Source organism: Pocillopora damicornis, chromosome 10, assembly GCF_964200805.1.
Source record: "Pocillopora damicornis chromosome 10, jaPocDami1.2, whole genome shotgun sequence".
Lineage (NCBI taxonomy): Eukaryota > Metazoa > Cnidaria > Anthozoa > Scleractinia > Pocilloporidae > Pocillopora > Pocillopora damicornis.
The window spans coordinates 19,552,063-19,572,936 of NC_142679.1; the positions used below are offsets into that span (position 1 = coordinate 19,552,063).

At 36.7% G+C, this 20,874-nt stretch overlaps 3 protein-coding genes and 1 long non-coding RNA gene across 4 annotated transcripts in view; 1 reads left to right on the top strand and 3 right to left on the bottom strand.

The window, feature by feature from the left end:
• Positions 1-20,874, bottom strand: part of LOC113669106 (uncharacterized) — a 388,759-nt gene that overhangs the window by 110,437 nt on the left and 257,448 nt on the right. The window contains exons 25-28 of the mRNA XM_089185219.1: positions 3,167-3,250; positions 1,956-2,072; positions 1,667-1,741; positions 1,043-1,102 (exon numbers count right to left, since the gene is read on the bottom strand). Of these exons, the coding sequence (XP_089041345.1) occupies positions 1,043-1,102; positions 1,667-1,741; positions 1,956-2,072; positions 3,167-3,250 (336 nt within the window). The remainder of the gene's footprint in view (positions 1-1,042; positions 1,103-1,666; positions 1,742-1,955; positions 2,073-3,166; positions 3,251-20,874) is intronic.
• On the top strand, positions 7,309-10,520 carry LOC149039289 (uncharacterized). The gene is made up of 2 exons (XR_016180542.1): positions 7,309-8,911; positions 9,385-10,520. It is a non-coding gene; the product is annotated as an uncharacterized LOC149039289 (long non-coding RNA).
• LOC149039290 (uncharacterized) lies at positions 10,986-12,171 on the bottom strand. The gene has a single exon (XM_089184059.1). It carries the CDS (start codon positions 12,009-12,011, stop codon positions 10,986-10,988), a length of 1,026 nt encoding a protein of 341 aa, XP_089040185.1. The 5' UTR covers positions 12,012-12,171.
• Positions 18,128-20,874, bottom strand: part of LOC149039291 (uncharacterized) — a 3,423-nt gene continuing 676 nt past the window's right edge. The window contains exon 2 of the mRNA XM_089185229.1: positions 18,128-20,362. Coding sequence (XP_089041355.1) covers positions 19,203-20,362 — 1,160 coding nt within the window. The 3' untranslated portion in view covers positions 18,128-19,202. The remainder of the gene's footprint in view (positions 20,363-20,874) is intronic.

Genomic DNA, 20,874 nt, shown 5'->3' on the forward strand with positions numbered 1-20,874 from the left:
CTCAAATCATTTTTATAAAAACCCCACACACAAATACAAGTAACATTTTCTTTTATAGCTCCTCCAACTAAAATCTAGCCAATTTTTATTTTAGCTTGTTTTATTTTATTTATATTTGGGGCCAAAGATAAATACAACCAGACAGAAAGGAAATGATAATGCCAAATTTGGATTAATCTTCTGTTAACTCTAGCCCTGCAGTCACCTCACTATTACAGACATCTTGCCACTGCAGACAAGAGTCAGCTCCTGGAAAAACACATACAGAAATGACTGATAAATTCCCTCTATAACAGACTCTTGCTATTGCAATAATGCAGACTCTTTCCTACCCCCTAGCATGACTTTTCACTTGTTTTTTCTCTTGCTATAATAGACACTTATTTACTTTGTCCAAAATCATGACTAGCGTACTATGAACCAGCATTATGAAAAAGGGAAATAAAGAAACCATTCTTCAATTGGGTGTGAACATATGAAATTTTCTGCTTACAGCCAGATCTTTTTCTGGTTTGTGGAAACTTTATGTCATATGTTAAGAAACAAAACAAATGTTTATTTCTCTTGTACCCCATTATTACAAACTTTTTGCTATTACAGACACTAAATCTCCCCCCGAGGGTGTCCACAGCAATGGGAGTCAACTTTAAGGGGAAAAGTACAAAGAACAATTCATGGTGTTACCTTTAATAGTGACATGATAACAGGTCAAACCAACATGCCATTAACTGATTGTATTTGATGTACAAAATCTATCTACACTACACCACAGTCAGTTTTTTAAGGCATAATTTAAGATCAACACTGAAAAAACTAAGTTTATCATTGTATGCTGTTTCACCAACCTAGCCTCTACTATCTTAATTTTCTCTTATAGCAAAACACAGAGTGACGGAAAACTACATTGGGTGTAATTTCCTTTTCAAAAAAATATTGCGAATAAAAACTAAATTTATTTAAAAGCATTCTTGGTTTAGTTTTACCATCAAAATCAATTTAACAGCACTTTTTCATTCATCTTTCATAGTTTTAAGTTTCATACGTAGCTCTTCTAGTTCTTCTTCAGGATCAGAGGTGGAAGATCCAAGGGGAGGCAACATGCCTAAAAACAAAGTTATACAGAGAGAGATTAGCATTTCTTCTGATAAATAGTTTGAAACAGGCATACCAACCTGTAGCTCTAAGGATGGATTTAAAAAAAGCTGTTCAAAACATCCATTTGAAATACATACATACAGTACAATTATTGTTTTAATTCCACAAACCAACTCAAATTCCCTTTAATATAAGTAGAGAATGAGGCACAATCATATTTGGAGTAATTCACATTTATCTTAATTTTACATTATTTACAGCAATATTAGTATTCAAGGTGTTAGTTTCATTTGAGAGATGATAACACAGCAAACCAACAAGTCATGTGACCATCCCTATAAGTGCATGAAATTTATCTTAAATACAAAATTTAGGTAAAACTAAATTGGGTTTTAATTTCTTTCAAATTAATCTTTTTAATGAAGAACTGAGAGTATTTCAAATAATTGTCAGTTTAGTTTTACCCTACAGACCCTTACAACCTTAAATGTTTAATCCCAAAAGCACACTTCTTTACACATACTGAACATATTTACTACAGATATTAATTCAAACTGAGCTTCCTGTTCACCTTTCCTTCCCTGTGCTTTTCCTATAAGTTCTTTTCCATGACCAGTGGTGGGTATTTCAGTGAGGGGTAAAGTACCTAAGAACAAAAAGTACAGGGAGAGATCAGCATTCACAGCCTCTCTGCAGATACGCTGTAAGTTGTTCCCCATAAGTTGTACTCTTAAATTAATACTAACACCACATTACTGCATTGAGATAATTCTTCAAAGCTTTGTCAAATAATAAATTGTTATTACTGTTCACAAAAACTTTCCATAATAACTTAATACATCTTTTAACTTTGTTTTCACCTTTCAGTTTCTCTGTCTCAACAATCTTCATCTTCTGTTTCCATTTTGTCAGCTCTTCTTGTTTTTGTGGACTTTCACTGGGTGAACTTATGGAGTGGAATTCAGAAGATGAGGCACCTAAAATCAGATTTAAAAGAAAACAAATAATGGGGCAAACACTAAATACTGACATTCAAAACCATACAACACACCTCAAATCATTTTTATAAAAACCCCACACACAAATACAGGTAACATTTTCTTTTATAGCTCCTCCAACTAAAATCTTGCCAATTTTTATTTTAGCTTGTTTTATTTTGTTTATATTTGGAGCCAAAGATAAACACAACCTGACAGAAAGGAAATGAAAATGCCAAATTTGGATTAATCTACAGTTGACTCTAGCCCTGTGGTCACCTCACTATTACAGACACCTTGCCACTGCAGACAAGAGCCAGCCCCTGGAGAAACACACACAGAAATGACTGAAATAAATTCCCTCTATAACAGACTCTTGCTATTGCAATAATGCAGACTCTTTCCTGCCCCCCAGTATGACTTTTCACTTATTTTTTCTATTGCTATAACAGACACTTATTTACTTTGTTCAAAATCATGACTAGCATACTATGAACCAACATTATGAAAAAGGGAAATAAAGAAACCATTCTTCAATTGGGTGTGTACATAAGAAATTTTCTGCTTAAAGCCAGATCTTTTTCCAGTTTGTGGAAACTTTATTTCATATGTTAAGAAACAAAACAAATTTCTGTACCCCATTATTACAAACTAATTGCTATTACAGACAATAAATCTCCCCCTCGAGGGTGTCCACAGTAATGGGAGTTGACCTTAAGGGGAAAAGTACAAAGAGCTATTCATGGTGTTACTTTTAATAGTGACATGATAACAGGTCAAACCAACATGTAATTAACAGATTGTAAACTAAATTGTTATGTAGTTCTACCTGAACTACATAACTGTCAGCTTTTTAAGGCATAATTTGAGACCAACATTAAAAAGACCTAGTTTATCATTATATACTGATTCACCAACCTAGCCTCTACAATCTTAATAATTATTTCCTTTTCGCAAAACACAGAGTGAGGGAAACCTAAACTGGGTTTAATTTCCTTTAAAAAAAATATTTTGAATGAGAATTAAATGTATTTAAAAGCATTTTTAGTTTACTTTTGCCATTAAAGTTAATTTAACAGCATCTTTTTATTCACCTTCCATTCTTTGACGTTTCAAACATGGCTCTACTAGTTCTTCATCAGGATCAAAGGTGGAAGATCCAGGAAGAGGCAACATGCCTAAAAGCAAAGGTATACAGTGGGAGATTAGCATTTCTATTGAAAAATAGTTAGAAACAGGCTTGCAACTTGTATTTAAAGATACCAGTAGGTATATGTACACTTTAGATTGCCTCTATTTAAACAAAGATGCTTTAAACCTGAAAAAGAAGCTGTTAAGAACAACTGAAAAAGTATTCAGTCTATATGTATGTAATGTTTCATTATAATGTGGTTTGATATCAATTAATTGAAAAAGTAAATCAACTACATCAACTTAAAGTGGGTTTTTATTCCCAATAACAAAGGGAAAAACTCAACCAACAAGAAGAACCTTAAATTGTCAATAATTTACAATAGATTACAATTTTCCACTTGGCTTAATGGCTGAACACAATGAACACCATGTTCCAATAACATTAATTAAGTTTAAACTTAGCATCCTGTTCACCTTTCCTTCCCCAAGATTCTTCTAGTTCTTTTCCATGACCACTGGTGGGTACCACAATGAGGGGTGAAGTACCTGAGGATAAAAAATGCAGAGAGAGATTAGCATTCACAGCTTCTCTACAAATGTTTTGTCCCCATAAGTGGAACTGTGTACAATTATATTAATTTATTGATGCCACATCATTGTACTGAGATAATTCTTCAAACTTATATCACACAATAATTGTTATTACTGTTCACAGCAACTTTCCATACAACTTAATGCAAGTCTTTCAATTTCCTTTTCACCTTCCAATTTCACTTTCTCCATAATCTTTGTCTTCAGTTCACTTTTTTCCCATTGTTCTTTTTTTTGTGGACTTTCACTGATTGAACTTGTGGAGTGGAATTCAGAGGATAAAGCACCTAAATAAGATTTACAAGAGGACAAACATTTTAAACCATAAACACACCTCTAACTATTTTAAAAAACACCCAACATGCAAAAAATAATGAAATTTTCTTTCATTATTAGCCCCTCCAACTAAAGTCTTGCCAATTAACCTTTGATTAATGTATAAATAATCTATTAAATTAAGGAAAGACAACTACAGCCCTACAGAGAGGAAATATTGAGCCAAATGTCTTAGTAGGAAAGATAGCAGGTTACTGGGAAGAGATTTTTGAGAAGAACAAAACATAAATAGATGAAATGTCTTCCAAACAAAATACAGTACAAAATATAGTACTTCTTGCATTGGCATGGTTTATATACTGTAGTCAGCAAGAGTTTATTCATGAGACAAGTTCCATCAATCTTGATAAAAAGATGGACCCATCCCTTAATGACATGTACCTTACCATACTTCATGTTGAAAGACTTATGGATTTCATCCAAAACCCTTAACAGATATTTTATTATAGGAACAGGCCTTGTTACATTCTTTCCACCAACCTCTAAGTGCATCTTTCTCAAGGAGCATTTTGCATGCATAGTACTCTTCTATGTCCATTGTTGTCTTCAGCCTCAGCTCAGCCAGGTTCAGTTCCTTTAAGATCTTTTCAGTGACAAAACAATTCTGAACCACTTCACCAAGATGACCAGATGAGTAATCTGTCCACAACTCCTCCAAGATCATTAGAGATTCACACTTCACCTTTATTATCAAACTTCCATTTTCAACACCAGTAATGGTGAGCTTCATTTTTTTTGTGTATTCCATAAACCAATTGCACTCTTCAATGGACTTTGGATTTGTGTTGTTGAAAGAATCTCTAATAATTGATAGAAAGGTTTTCTCTCTAAGAGCATGGATATCTTCTGTCTGCAGATGAGACACACTTCCAGATGCAGCTGACGTAGCAGATGCTCTAGGCTGCTGAACCTCTTGGCATCTGACAGACTCTGTTGCCAACATGCCAGTCTGCACATTCTGTTCTTTAGGTTTTAAGTACTTCACATCAACCTTAATATTCATTTCACTACCTGTTAAATTGTAACAGTCAAATTTAATCCTAATATAACAAGGTTTTCTCTACCTCCTACCTAATTAACCACTGAAATGTGAGAACATTACAATGAGGCAACACCAATCAAACATAGAGCTTGTTATCAATGAATAGATACCAACAACATATTGATGAAATGAAAATGATTACCACATACAGTATATATATATATTGCTTCAATTTCTGTTTCCTTTGCATCTTTATCTCATTCAATAGTAGAATCAAAATTCTGATGGATCTAAAAGATTAGTTTCAAACATGGAAATATCTAAACAGACCTAGCCACGGTGATACATAGGCATGCCTAGCATGCAAGAGTCATTTTTCTGGCTGGGTGGGTTAAGATGGGACATTTTGTGTAACTAATGTTTTCATTTTTGTAACAGGAAAAGAGCATGACTTTTAAACAAACAAAAATATTGCATTACTTCACCTAATAAGAGAAAGAAAATAAAAAACCTAATTCATCTGAATTCAAACAGGTATTTTGTGATCTATTGTCTCTATTGTGTAAATACTTCTCAGCAAAAATAAAATGCATCAGTGCCACACTTACTGTTGTCTCCTTCACAGCCATAGTTTGGTCCCATCACACAACACCCTCTATTCCCCGTTTGAAAGAGAGCATGTTGTGTGAAGACACCAAATAACAATTGCAAAGGAGATCACTCTCTCTGCTGTTCCTCTAACAGAGAGAAAATGAAAATTATTCATCTACAGTTAGTTGTCCAAAAAATAGAATTCCACCTAATTTTATGACAAAAAGCAAACTGAAACTCTATTGTATTTCCAACAGACCCTCACCAAAGATATATCATAATCTTGAATAAGTTAGGATACATTAAACAAGAGAAAAGGAAAATAATTCAAAGAGGACTCCTTGATTGGTTGTTGCCTATCTGGACTTTGCCCTGTGTGTGTGAAATACATGATGAAATGCAGGTTGTTTACAATGAATTGACATGCGATTGGGTTAAGTCCATGGTAGCAGTTGCATGAAAAGTTCACCATCAGTCCCATTTAGTTCTGTGTGAATCTTTTTTTGTGGGTTTGGAAAATGCATTTTGAATATGTGATAAAATGCAGGTTGCTAATACAAGGAAATGACACATGATAGAGCAAAGTCTAAAGGGGCAAAGTGGAATTTGATTGGTGGAGTACAATTCAAGCACATGAAAAATTACACAGTGTTCATGTAGTGCAATGATTGGGTATGTTCTGATTGGACTTTGAACATTATTTCCATGGTACTTGATGGAATGTGAGTTGTTTAGCATGTGGATCATGAGTAAAAGAAAGGAAAAAACATGTTTTAACTTAAAAATGATACAAAAAGTCAAATGTGATCCTGCCATATCCTGAGAAATCTCAACCTTACGGTGAAGGCCACAAACCATTACACTTAACAAATGAGCCCAAAATTTCTGATTAAGACCATTCTTTGTACACAGTCCCCTAATTCAATGACATAATTTACAAGAAAACATACCCAAATGCTGTGAATGGTGTAAGATATCCTAATGCTGTAATATAATTGGTGCAAGATACATACTCTTATGTGGCAATCTGATTAGTGCAAGATAAATACCCTAATGCAGCAATCTGATTGGTGGCAGATATAAGACACTCAGTCTGTACACTAACATATCAAAAAGCACTCAAAAAGACAGTGCACTTGAACACTTGTGGTCCAACCACAAGTCTAGATAAATGTAACAACTCAGGACTAAAGGTGCACTTTACTCATTCTTCTGCTTATCTACATGTACCGGTATTCAGTTTATCTTATGCGGCTCAGTCTACACATAAGATTTAGCTTCATGCATGTAGCATAAAATTTCAGCAAATGTACTTAAAAATTAAAGTGGGCTCACCATTTGCAGTTTTCACAACATCTTCAATCAGCCCTTTAAACCTCTCACATTCTGCTTTCCAAGAGTAAACCTTCCTGTAGTTCTCGCGAAGCTTCACGGCATTGATCTCTCTCTCTTCTGCGCTTTCTTCATACATCTCCCTGATCCTTCGTGCCCATTCATCTTTATCTTCACCTGATCTAACAATGACAGTGTTTCCTCCTTCTACTTTCTGCAAAGCCTCAGCTATGCCAGATTCGCCAGAGACAAGTACAGGAACCCCTTGCGAACTGAATTCCCAGTTTTCTGGGAATTCCTAGGAATTCCTAGGAATTCCTAGGAATTCTCAAAAATTCCCAATTATGCAAATGATCCTTGCAAACTGAATTCCCAGTTTTCTGGGAATTTTTGGGAATTTCTGGGAATTCCTAGGAATTCCTAGGAATTCCTAGGAATTCTCAAAAATTCCCATCTATGCAAATTAACTCTGATTTAAAAAGCTTGGAATTACTGGGAATTTCTGGGAATTAGGAAGACTCCAGTTTTGTGAGGACTTGGAATCCCTAGGAATTCCTAAGAATTCTCAGCTTTACAAACTACTAATAATTTAAGAAGTGTGGAACTCCTGGTAATTGCTGGGAATTGAATTTGAGGCAATTTTAATACCCTGAGGTCCACATAAATTCTAAGAAATTCTCAATACCTTGAAAGTGAAGGTTTTAAGAAAAGGAGTAATTTCAGAGGCTTAAAACTTTGGCTCAATAAAAGGTATGCTATACAAAACTTACCAAGAGATATACATACATGTACATGTTTATAACTTAAAGATCATGAAATTTATTACTCAAACTAAGTTTTAGTAAATCTTTACATTAATATGGATTTCTCATGAACCAGCTGTCAGTTATGTTAAATGGAAATTGCCAACTTCCACAATAATTAACAATAATTACATTGTTATCTTACTTCCCTAACCTACATTACTGGTTGCCTTTGTTAGAAAACCTTGGAACAGTCAAGCTCAGTTGCCTCAAACGCTGTCAGAGACTTTTTGTTGACAATACTTTTAGTAGAAATTTCATGCCTTAGACAAACAAATTCAACACCTAATTAATCTTTCTTTTTTTATGATTGTTGTTGCTGCTTTTTTTCAGTTTTTTGCTCTATTTTCATGACTAATTGCTGTAATTTGTTTTGCTGTTTTTATTCTTACAAAACATTTTTGTAAGAGTTCCAATACTTGTGGATCATCCACACACTTTGCAAACATTTGGCATGCAGACAAGACAGAGGTAGTCAATGTACCCTTTGAGGAAAAACACCTTTTATATGACGTCTTCAATTTACTTTATTTGAAACTCTGATCTGAAAATATTTGTCAACAAGACTTGTTAGTAGTGAGAAGTACCAACCAAGTTTCCTTTCATAACTTAATTTCTTAAATGTCCCAATCACTGGATCTCCCAAAAAAATATTACATCTTTTTATTTTTGGTACAAATTACAAGTCCTTCTTTATATAAAAATGAAAAGTGCTAGTCACACTTCAGTAATAACAGCTCTTAAGTTTACTTGTTGTTCTTCTCTGTCTGTCAGCTATCAACAAAATTGTTTTATACTTCGGGCAGTGCATAACTATTTGTGGACCAGAGTTCCAACGCACCTCTGTAATCGCATATAGCTACTCCTGTCTCTTGTACAAATGTTTCTCCTTTGTAAGACGCACTCTACTCTGCTGTCAATACTGCTTTAAGTTCAGTGGAAACGACTGACTGAGGAATCGAGATGGCGGCGTTGGAACGTGTTGCTGAACGCTTGCTACGGTCAAGCTTTGTAGATTTAGGTACTGGTACACTGGGATCATCTATGTATCTCTTACACTTCCGAATGTGGTATCCTTCTTTTATAAATATGAGGGTAAAAGACGATTTGTAGTCGCATTCAAAACTGTGATTGGCTTGAGTTATTTCTCACCTTTGCCATTAACACAACTCAAGTGAGTTTCGAGTCTTTGTTTCCTCGACAACTTTCGGTCACAAATCGTGCATTTGTAATACGATCGATTCTTGTCGATTATTTCTACATAGAGTGAGCTCACATTTTTATTTATATCACCAAGCTATCCATCTTCTAGAAGCAGAGAACCGGTCGGAGAAGTCAAAATAAAGTTGGGCGCTTCTCTTAACACTGCAATCGGCAAGCCAGCGGATTCACTTTGCTAGCCAATGACAAGTCCTAAAAGATCCACGTGATCATGCCGGTGATCGGAAACAAAGAAGACTCCATTTGGCGCTCATCTTTGAATGTACTTTTCATCGGTTGATCGCTTTTCTCAACTGTTTTACTTAATATAACATTTCTAAAGATAGCTTTTATTCTGGTTCAATGGGAAAACGAGAATAGCGTGAGTGTTGTAAAAGAGAAGAAAGTCGTTGGCGCCGTGGAGTTAAAAGTAGGGACAACAGTTGACATATGGACCGGTACAAACAAGGGTCGAGTGGCCATCTGTAAAGCTACGATTTTGAAAGTTTGTGGTGAGTAAAAATTGCGATATTCGTTGTGATCAAAATCTTATAAAAGAATAGATGTAGCGGGTTGAATTAAGCTTACATAACGCTCGGCGCAACTGAAACTAGAATAATTCTGAGAATCGAATCGGTCACTTGCATGCCGCAGTTTCTTAAGCTTATGCTTTACAATGAAATAAACCTATCAGTAAGGTTTCAAGATTCCTCTAGTCACGTTTGGGAACATTCAAGATTCATAACAAACTTTAGTACATAAAGAGGCCCTCCTTGGTAAAAACAAAATAATGTATTCAGCCCTTTTTTAGTAAAATCCATGAGAGAGATGTACTAACTCCAATATAAAAGTCACTCAATATAACAGAGATTTCTCAATTTGAGAATCCAATGAATGCCCTTTTCCTCATAGCCATCTTAAAAGCCTGGTCTGAGCTTTAAACATACATATTTTAATATATTATTTTGTTTTCAAATTCAGATGTCAAGGAATCCAGTTACAAAATGGTCAAGGTTCTTTTTGACAACCTCATTCAAGGCCAACTCATTGTGAGTCCAGGAAAAAAAATACAAACAGTACAAACAGCAGCTAAGTTTGCAGTTTAGGATAACTTCATTCTAATTTATTGTTACAGTTATAACAAGATTTTAATCAAAAAATCAATTTTATTTGTCTGTAATTAGCCCCTTCACTCCCAAGAATATAACTATATAAATATAACTTAGGATATTGTATTTTTTGGAAAAGAATCAACAGATTTTATTCACAATTTGTGTCAAACCAAATTTAATGATTGATTAGAACTATTTTATATGAATAGCTGTAATTGAGGATTAATCTGTATGAAGTTTTCAAGAAAAGAAAAATAAATCAAATTCCATCCTAATATTACCACACATTGATGTTAATAATTAATCAAAAATATTTTACATGTACGCCTTAATCAAGCTTTTAAATAAATTTCATTGAATACTTGAATTTTAGCTGGGTATTTTTTAATTTAAAGTATTTATTTTATATCATAAGCCTCAAATTTTTGCTTAAAATTCCCAGTAATTCTTAAACATTCCTAAAAATTCCCAAAAATTCCCAGAAATTCCCAGAAATTCCTAGGAATTTTTTAGATTTACAGCTTTTCAGGGAAAGTCATTGGTTCTCTGAGTTGGAATTCCTAGGAATTCCTAGGAATTCCTAGGAATTCCTAGGAATTCCAAGTCCTGTTGGCTATAAACTTGGAATTTCTGGGAATTTCTGGGAATTTCTGGGAATTTCTAGGAATTTCTAGGTTTTTAGAACCAGAGTTGTTATGGTTGGGAATTCCTAGGAATTCCTAGGAATTCCCAGTCCGAATTTACTGTGAAAATTCACACCTTTATTCCTAGGAATTCCTAGGAATTCCTAGGAATTCCTAGGAATAAATTCCTAGGAATTCCTAGGATTTTCCTAGGAATTCCTAGGAATTCCAAAAGCCATTTCGCAAGGGACACCAGCAGAAATGGCCTCAAGGGCAAAAAGCCCAAATCCTTCGGTACAGGATGGCAGAGCAACCAAATCTGACTGATAGAACATCACCTTGAGTTCCTCTTGTTCACGGCAATATCGACGGATGGTTAGTTGGTTGCGGTTGATGCACGCGTTGTCAAGAAACCATTGCTCAACTTTTCGTTGTTCACCAGGAGATGAGCCAACAAATGTCAGCTCAAAGTTCTTACCAAGAGAACCAATGGCATTTGCAACTACATCATAGCCTTTTAGGGAAAGATCCTCAAAGGCAGCTCGGCCAAACAAAGACACATTAAAATTCTTTACTACCGATCTGTCTACAGCCAATTTTGATTCATTGGAAAACTTTCCAAAGATCCCAGGAGTGATAATCTTCACTTCAACATTAAGGAGACGTCTGCTGTACTTCTGTTGTAGACGGGAGCCAACGGCGATAACTGCATCCGCTGCTTTACACAACTCGATTTCCATCTTGTGCTTCTTCTCGTTCTCTTCGATTGTATCCTCTGCAGCCGTGGCAGATTCTTTATATTTCCCAAGGTCCTCGCAGTAGACGTGAACAAATTGGATCCATTTACACTTTGTAGACTGTGCTAGGAAATATGCAGGACTACCCAGCTTTCTTCCATGGCCTATCACCAGATGTGGGTTTGGGAGCTGCGAGGGTGGAAACTTCAAGCACTCGAGGGAGTCGGCTGAACCAGGAACACTCCGAGCTGTGATTAAATTGACACTATGTTGCTTAGCATCTTCTCTGTCCCGATCATCGCTATTAGAGACATAGCAGTGGATTTTCATGCTACCAGTCGTCGCTTCTGCCAAATTAATGGCAAATTCTCGATTGAAAGTTGATAATCCACCCTTTGAAGATTTCCATTCGTCACAGAGAAACATGACATCAAGAACCTTCTGCTCTCTCTGCTCCTGGTAGCTACTTCCGGCATTCGATGCTTTAAAAGACGCCATGGTTATTATTGTTACGTTTTCCTTCACCAATAGATAAATCTCAATCCCCTAAATACCACAATCGGCGGAGATTCCAAAGGACTATCCACGTCTGACTCCATCTTACGTATTTTATTGCATTTGTTTATACCCAGAAAGATCGAGGAGATTCGCCGGACAGAGCCGTATAACATTTGCGCATGCGTTAGGCTTTGGCGCGGCATAAAACGGATTTTGAGTCGTTTGCAGTGCACGTACGTTTTACTAGCTGTTGCTTCTGGGCGTTGTTTCCCTTCCGCTTTTCTTTTATAGAACAACCTCCGAAAACTTTGTACACCCCCTAAATATTTACAAAAATAAATTTCTCCATAAAAATACTGCAAATAAGAAAATGCCTTTAACTACGACAGAATGCCTTGGTTTTAAATACCAGCCCTGTTTTTCTCCCCAAATTTCACTGAATTTTTAACCTCGAGGGCTTGAGCCCGCGTTATTGACCGTATAGCTGTAACGCAACATTTCCTTATTCAGCTTTGTCAGTGAGGGGGCAGGGGGGACAGGGGAGGTCAGAGTCTCCTGTGCCACGTTCCCTTGCCTCCCGTACTTTTGTGCCCCTTTGCCTCCTGACTCCCACCCTTCACTGTGTTGCTCCCGTCTTCAGGTTAATCAGGAGGATCAGAAACCCGGGTTAACTTTCATAACGATTGCGTTGAAAAGTGAACCACTCCGCACTCTCCGGCGCGCTCACTGAAGCGGCATTCCTTTGAAACGAGTTTGCACCATGAGGCAAAATCTTCTGTAATTTGGGGTGTGCAGTCGTACGGAGCAACCTCTCAAGAAGGTCTACCACGCACGGATTTTTCGTTGCCACACTGAAAAATACTGAGGCCGATTGAAATAGTCTTTGACGACAGCTGACTTTATTGACCCTGAATTGCTTTCTTTGCTGGAGATTTTCGACAGTTACAACTTACCAGACACTGACACTGAAGTAATATATAGATTTAGCCAAGCCTCAAAGCGGAGCTCGCATTTTTTTTTCCCGCACGTCTCAACGAAACAACGCCTTGCCCCGGCCAGGACTAGAACCCGGGTCGTCCTACTCGGAGCCCTGTGCACCGACCAATGGACTACTGAACAAAGTCGTGGCGTTGGCGTGCCCGCGGTACAGTTGAACACGCATGTTAAAAGTAGCACCTTGTACGGTCGTACGGTCGTACATCCAAATTTTTTCGGCTTGATGGGTAACTGCTATTTTGTATAATTATAGGGCTACGCTCTGCGAGCTCCGCTATAAGTGTACGTGTGTCACGTGTCATGCTATCTCATGACCTATGACGTAATCAAATTGAAGGGATTTCCAAATTCACCGGAAGTAATGCTATTTTTCCAGCCCGAGTATAAACTTACGTTTCTTTGCTTCCAAAATGTTCTTTTAAGCATTGGTGGGTGTTAAATGGAAATTTCAAAGCTTTGCTATATAAGTGTTTTTGACTGAATAGTACTCAGTAATAAACAACAAACTATCGCCTTCTTTACTTCTGCTCCCGCTTCCCGCCTCTCCCGCCCCCTGTTCTTCCGGGCTCCCACCCCCCTGTCCCCCTCCACTTGTCGAGACGCCATGAAAAAGGAAGCTGTGCCTACAATTGTAACTCATGATCTGCTCAGCGGTTCAAAAGAGATTCGCCTGAAAGCGAGATATCGGCCCGCCCTGAGACTGTTTCAATGTTTGCACACGTGTATTTATGCCTTTCTTTTCATATCAAGTGAAAGATCAATCTCTCTTCTCCGCATTAAAATCTTACATAAGTTTGCACATCCTCTCATAGTCTAATTACCTGAAAATCCAAGGTCGCCTTTTAAATATCAGATATGCTCAACGTCGAACATAGTTCCCTGAAATAACCATTTCGTCAATTGTTATTCTCTCCTCGTCGTTTTCTTTCATCGTGTTCAGAAATCTTTTATTTAGGAACTTGCACTAAAGTCGACTTCTGATTTAAACATTTTTGTTTCCGGGGGGGCCTCGGCTACGCCTCTGCCGCTGTTTTGTTCTCACACATTTTGACATCATCTGTGATTTAATACTGAAAAGAGGAATCTATTTTTTATAATAAAAATGGCCCTGGATCAATGAGCGCGCGAGAATTTCCACAGTTATTGTAGAACACGCTATTGAATAGATTATTATACGATCAACGTCCATTCATAGTAAATTAATCAAAGCCCAGTTGTTCAAAGAAAGGATGACGCTATCCAACGGATAAGAGTTAACAAAACTTAAACCGTCATCCACCTGATGCGGAGGGTATGAAGAAACTGTCTGTTCATTCTCATTGACCTGACTTAATTATACACGAAATAGGAGTGGACAAGTTTTATCGGAAATGGTACAGCCTAAATGAACAAATCAATGTAGTCAATGACGACGGCTGTCCACACAGAAGAAATAATAATTGTACTACTACTACTACTACTATAACCAGTAATAATAATAATAATAATAATAATAATAATAAACATATGTATTTTTCTAATCCTTCCTTCGAATTTCCGACCCCAACCAATCCTTTAGTTGATGGAACATTACTTGCTTCATGATTTTTCTTTTTTATTTGAACACATTTGAACACTTCGTATAAAGTAACATAATGAGTTATAAGGAAGGAACTACACAATGACATCGTTCATAATGTCTCAGAGCTGATGTTATGTCACTCGTCTTGACAGCCTGAAAACCTTTTAATAAGTGAATAGGGAATTCAGGTTTATGAAACATTCCCCGCTACGACAATCATTTCCGACTTCCACGTTTGGTGAACCGGTTGTCATTAGAGAACTGTAGTGAAATACACAGATCGTAATCGCATCAACCTTCTAACACGCCATTTCTTGGATCTAAGGAGTTTTCGGTGAGTCCCAAGTCTTGAGTCATAAAGTCAGGGATTACTATTCAGACATAAAAACAAATTCTGAGGAATACCCGACGAAGAATGCATGGTTTAGTCAGGAAAATTAATATTCAGATCTTGACTGGAGAGAAAGGACCAATGCGTTCGGGATAATTGTAATTGTTGCCTAGCCGAAGCCCAGTGTCCTCTGATCATGAAATCATCCACGTACTAAGACTGGCTAAGTTCTAAAATGCTATCTTCTCTCCAAAGGATCCAGTTTAGGTGACGGTCGTCGCGGATCCAATTGTCTTGAAGGTTAATTTGGCTTTGGTCGATTACGCTGAGGAACAATAAAAACTCTAAACATCAGACTAGATTTAGAGTTGGTCCTAAAGATCTGGATTTCATAACATAAGGTTTTTCGTGTAAATGTTTAAGAGTTGATAGTATATAGAGAGATAACGTTCTCATCACAAGATCACGGTCCTTGCTTTTCTAAACTCTTTTTTGGACACTCTTATACGTTTTGTTTTCCGGAAATGCCAGACTAACTAGACAGAAAAATGGATGAGATAATTTCCTCTAAGTTTACAACAAGAAATGTATTTATCGATCACTAGAACGAGCCGATCTTCGTGCGACGATTTTTGGAAGGCGAGCGTTCCTTCGTACCTTCGAGGCCTGAATACGTAAGCATGGAATAATGGAAAAGGATTTTGGTTCTATTTTGTTGGTTTCTAGAACCGAGGTAATGATTGAGCGAGACAGTTGGGGCATTCGTATTTCGCTGTCAGAAGTTAAATTCTTGGATTTGCGAAAGACGAACTACTGCGAAAGTATTTGCCAAGAATGTTTTTATTTATCAAGAACGAAAGTCAGAGGATCGAAGACGATCAGATACCGTCCTAGTTCTAACCATGCTGACCACAGATAAGAGAGTGTTATTGGATGACCCCTATGGCACCTCCATAAGAAACCAGCGTGTTTGGGTTCCGAGGGAACTATGGTTGCAAAGCTGAAACCTAAAGGAATTGACGGAAGGGCACCACCAGGAGTGGAGCCTGCGGCTTAATTTGACTCAACACGGGGAAACAGGTCCGGACATAGTTAAGTAAACCGAAAATAGAAAAAATACATAGAACTCTACACTTTCTAAACAGAAAACGAAAAATAAAATCATATTCGAAAAAAGAGCTGTGGTTATACTTTTGCTCTGGAAACATTTTCGGGAATTGCATTCATATGCTAGTTCAAGAAGTTATCCTGCTCATACATGAGTGACAAAAAGAAGAAGGCACGAAGAAAACTTGAGATGTGAGCCAGCGGTCATTCACCTGCGCATGCTCGAAGGATAAAACGGCCACCCGCTGGTCGATGCTTAATCTATCGCTGCACACTGGCGCTCACAATTATACATCAATCGAAACTTGAAATTGAAGATACAAGATTATTACCTCTGTTATTCATTCATTAAAACTTCACCAGAAAAACATGAAGTGGTTACGAAAGGGGAAGGCTTTACTGTATTATCAGTTAAGACGAAAAATATCTTGAATTGCTCCATGGCGGTAATATAACTTAAGATTCTCAGTATCGGCAAAGTCCAAGAATGGGTGATGGACATGAGTATCTTTGTTTCAGTTTAACCGACCATCGACATGACTAATCACACGTTGTCATCACTACAATGACTTTTCAAAGAACTCAATCATTTTATAAAATTACGCTACCAAGTAAAAGCCTAGTTGATTACGAGTAACGGACGTTAAATTCGAACTCAGTCATCAAATTGATTGTTATGAATTACTAAGCACAACAAAAATATACCAGCGGATAAATAGCTTTGAACAGTCAGTAATTTTTTTCTTCTTTTGAGAGGGAGGGGTTTGGAAATTCAGAGAGTGGGCTGAATAAGCTTTAAGGATAAGTCTTTGCCGTGAATTGTAAGCCCTGTCAAGGAACAGAGGCAATCTCTAGATCTGTGCATTTTTTCTTTTGTACATAAGGTTTAGTTGAAAGGAAGAATTGGAGAGCGAGTGAACGAGTCACGTAACAGCAAAAAATAGATTTCCCTATTCAGTTTCGAAGAGCCTTTTGAAGAAATTTCCCAAAGAGTTACTGTCATTGTGTACTTGGCAGATTTGACTGGAAGTTTCAAGCGCAAGGCCTTTCATTCATGTCGACAAAACCCGTGGCGATAGAGGTGAATCAAGTAAAAAACTTTACATGAGTTTGCTCATTAGAATCTCAAACAAATTTAAGAATTCAAATTTTAATATACTTTTGACATTAGCGTTTGATTTTCATGTTCTGTCTCATACTATCCTTTAAGACATGCTTTAAATCAAACTTCCTTTGACAAAAGTTAAAAGCCAGAATATATTAGTTAAAACAGGAAGGACTTAAAATGCATCAGGCGCGTTCCAAACTAAGCGCTTTGAGATTACCTTAAACAAAGAAGTGTCAAGATTGTAAACGAAAGCGACAGCAAAAATTTTACAAACGACCTTAAGATACTGTAAGTTGGTACAGACACTCTGACTGATCAAAGAGAACATTGCGAATAGTTTAAATCGATGTTTCACATCGGGAAATTTACTAATCTTCCGAAATTCCTGAAAGTTGATAGGTCAAAGAATTTCGCGTAGGTATCAAACGCGTTGAAGTTAAAAAAAAATCTCCTGTTGAAATGAAATGTCTATAGAAGCTACAGCCCCGACGACATTCATTCAAGAATCTTGAAATGTTGCAGTAACTCACTAGGCTCGCCCCTATACACTTTGCTTAATAATTAATTCAAATTTGGTATAATTCCGAGGGCCGAAAATGTAACTGTGTGTTTGTTTGTTTGTGTTTTAAACAGCTGTGTTATTCCGCTTTAAATGAGAGCTGCCAAAATCTAAGTGGAGAGCTACAGACCTGTTTCTGTACGTAGCTTCTGTTGTCAGTAAATTTGGGACAAGATTGAATGGAAGTCTAAGTCTAAATCCAAGCAGTTGAGTTTATGGAAGAGCGTTCTTGTCTCCCGAAATTAATGACACTTTCCCACAAAGAGCCCCAGACCAGGCTCCTGCCCAAGCCATCTAGAGTTTTGCTTTTGATCAGGGAGGGAGTCACTTCTTTTTATTCTGGACCAAATACAATTGGAAAGGGAACAATTGTGCTCAAATAAAACGGATACGTATTTTCTAGCCCGTGTTCCCTTCATTAAGGTTCTATTAACAGATTCAGTAGAAGCTTGGATCGAAAAGAATATAGCATTTATTAAATTTAACTGCAGTCCTTGCACATATTCAATGCCCTCGGTTATAATTCAAATACTTTGGAGTTAAGTGTGATCCTTTAAAAAAAAAACAAATATATATACATGTAAAATATGATTTCCACTGAGAGTTGAGAACTTTAGAACAGTAACCAAAATATTATCGATTAGATTACATATACATTACATTCTGAACTATTCCAGTAAACTGAAAAAGATTCTAAATTATAAAACTATGTAACTCGTAAAGCAATTTCCTACCATTAGTAACTTTAGAATATTACATAACTCTGCTCTTAATAAAATCATCAGCTCAGATGAAAAAAAAAACAAGCTAGAGTACAAGCTTTGCGTAAATCACTTACTAGGTAAAGTCCAAATAAACTCCTTTGAACGTGTACACAATTGGTTGTAGAACGCCTACATTTGGCTTTGAAAACGAACAAGGCAGAACAAAACATTCCTTTTTGTTCAAGTAGATTTCAATTAAGCTTAAACATTAGACTCTTGGAGTCTAGCAAATAAAAAATATGAAAGCCTATAAAAACTGAGAAAATATGTTGTTACTTATTACTTATACGTCACTAGTTCATGTAGACTTTTTAAAAGTTTTTTTCAGAAGACAATGATATTCATCAAATAGGTTATCAAAATATAATTCAATATTTGTGGAATCTCATTACAGCTAAATCACCGGTACAATCAATTGCTTGTAGTTCAAAACTTTATGTTAAAAAAGTTATAACATTATTGCCAACAACCTCGTTATACAAAATTGCAGTTGCAGTTGCAGTCTATTTTGTAACACAAAGAAAATCGTCTATAGACCAATGAACGTTCAGTAATTGTTTGGGTCATGATTCCGAGTCGTTTCTCAATTCTTGATCGCGATGTTTCGCTGCCTCACTGCTAGTCATTTTCAATACTCCGTTCAACAAGCGATACTGACTACAAGGTCAGTTATCTAATTGATCACCTTGAATAATAATCTTTAAATCGTCATTTATATAAATGGAATTTATTTCATGACAAGCAAAACGTTACAGGAAGAACCTGTCAGGGCTGTGTGCCACTGACTTGTTCCTTGGTCCACTTTGTAGTTGAACGGGAAAATCGTAGAGCTCCTTTATCTTCCCAGTCAGTACCAATTAACATTTGAGACAAATACTTTTTGCCATCATCTGTTACATTCAGATTTCCGTAGGAGTCTAAGCTCCGTAGTTTGCATTTGGTATCAGTCAAGGCCTTACACAGGTATTTGACTCCTTCATCTCCAAATTCATTACCGCTTATGTCTAAACATGTTAATGTACAGAATCCGTTGGTTAAAACTTCAGACAATTCTTTGATTCCTCCATCTCCTAATCTGTTAAAACCGACTTTTAATGTAGTTAAAGCACAGTTACTGCTAGTCAACGCATCACACAAGTGTTTCAATCCGTTGTCTCCCAACTGATTGTCACTGACGTTTAAGATTGTTAATCTGCAGTTAACGCTGGTTAGCGCGTTACACAAGTGCATTCCTCCATTGTCTCCAAACTTATTGAAACTGACGTTTAAGCTTGTTAATCTGCAGTTGAAGCTGGTTAGCGCGTGACACAACTGCATTATTCCTACGTTTCCCAACCTACTCGAACGGACGTTTAAGCAGGTTAATGTACAATTAACGTTGGTTAACGCCTTACACAAGCGCGTTATTCCTACGTCTCCCAACTCAATGTTAGTGACGAATAAGTTTGTTAATCTGCAGTTAACGCTGGTTAGCGCGTTACACAGGTGTTCAAATCCTTGAATTTGTGAACCGTTGCCATACAGTGTCAAGCTGTAAAGTTCACTCTGAGTAAGCGCTGTACTCAAGTTCTTCAAACCTTTATCGGATATCCGACTCAGATTGAGAATTAATTTGGTTACTTTCCAGTCCCTGTTGGTGATCGCGTTACACAGTGTTACCGAACCAGGGTCGTACTCTGTTGGCCACGCATTCAATACGCCTGACGTCGAATTGTATATCACTTCATTAGACACCGCCTTGTCCTCGTCCTCGTTATAAATTAGACAATAGCAGTACCATGGTCGTTTAAATATAGAGAGCTCATCCGTAAACAGCAGCACCACTTGCCATGCACCTTCTCTGATGTGAATAGTAAGGAATGTTTTCAATTCGTCTTCATCCATTGCTACTCGTAATTCCTCCAAGGCACGAGGTGATAGGAATTCTAAAGGATTAAAACAAAAGAAAATTTTTTTTTTACTTGAAAACATTATACCGAAATAAACTACCTTTACATTGTTTGTCTAAAAACTGAAAAATCTCAGAAAATACCTCGGCAAATTGGACACATACGTAATTTCGAGTCTCCGTGTTTCGACTCATTGTTGATCATCCCAAGTCAAAGGAAACCAGTTGGGAAAACAAGGAGACGGACAGTATGAACAATAAATGTCGTGCGATACCAAAAACATTAAGCCAAACCTTTTTTCTTCTTCTTTTCCAAGAAGTCTTAAAATGTTAGCAAATCATTTGCGAAGTTGTAAATCATTGTCATAAAGTTTTATTCCAATATTATCTTTTCCCCCAATAGTAATCTAAAACTCTTAGAGTCGAAAATGCGTGCGAAAAAAGTTGCATGCTGTTGTTGTTTTTTCCCAAATCTGGTTTTAAAGTTTCAGAACATTTTCAAGAACAAAAGAGAAAAAAATTGTTTTCACTTTGCAAACATAACAACAA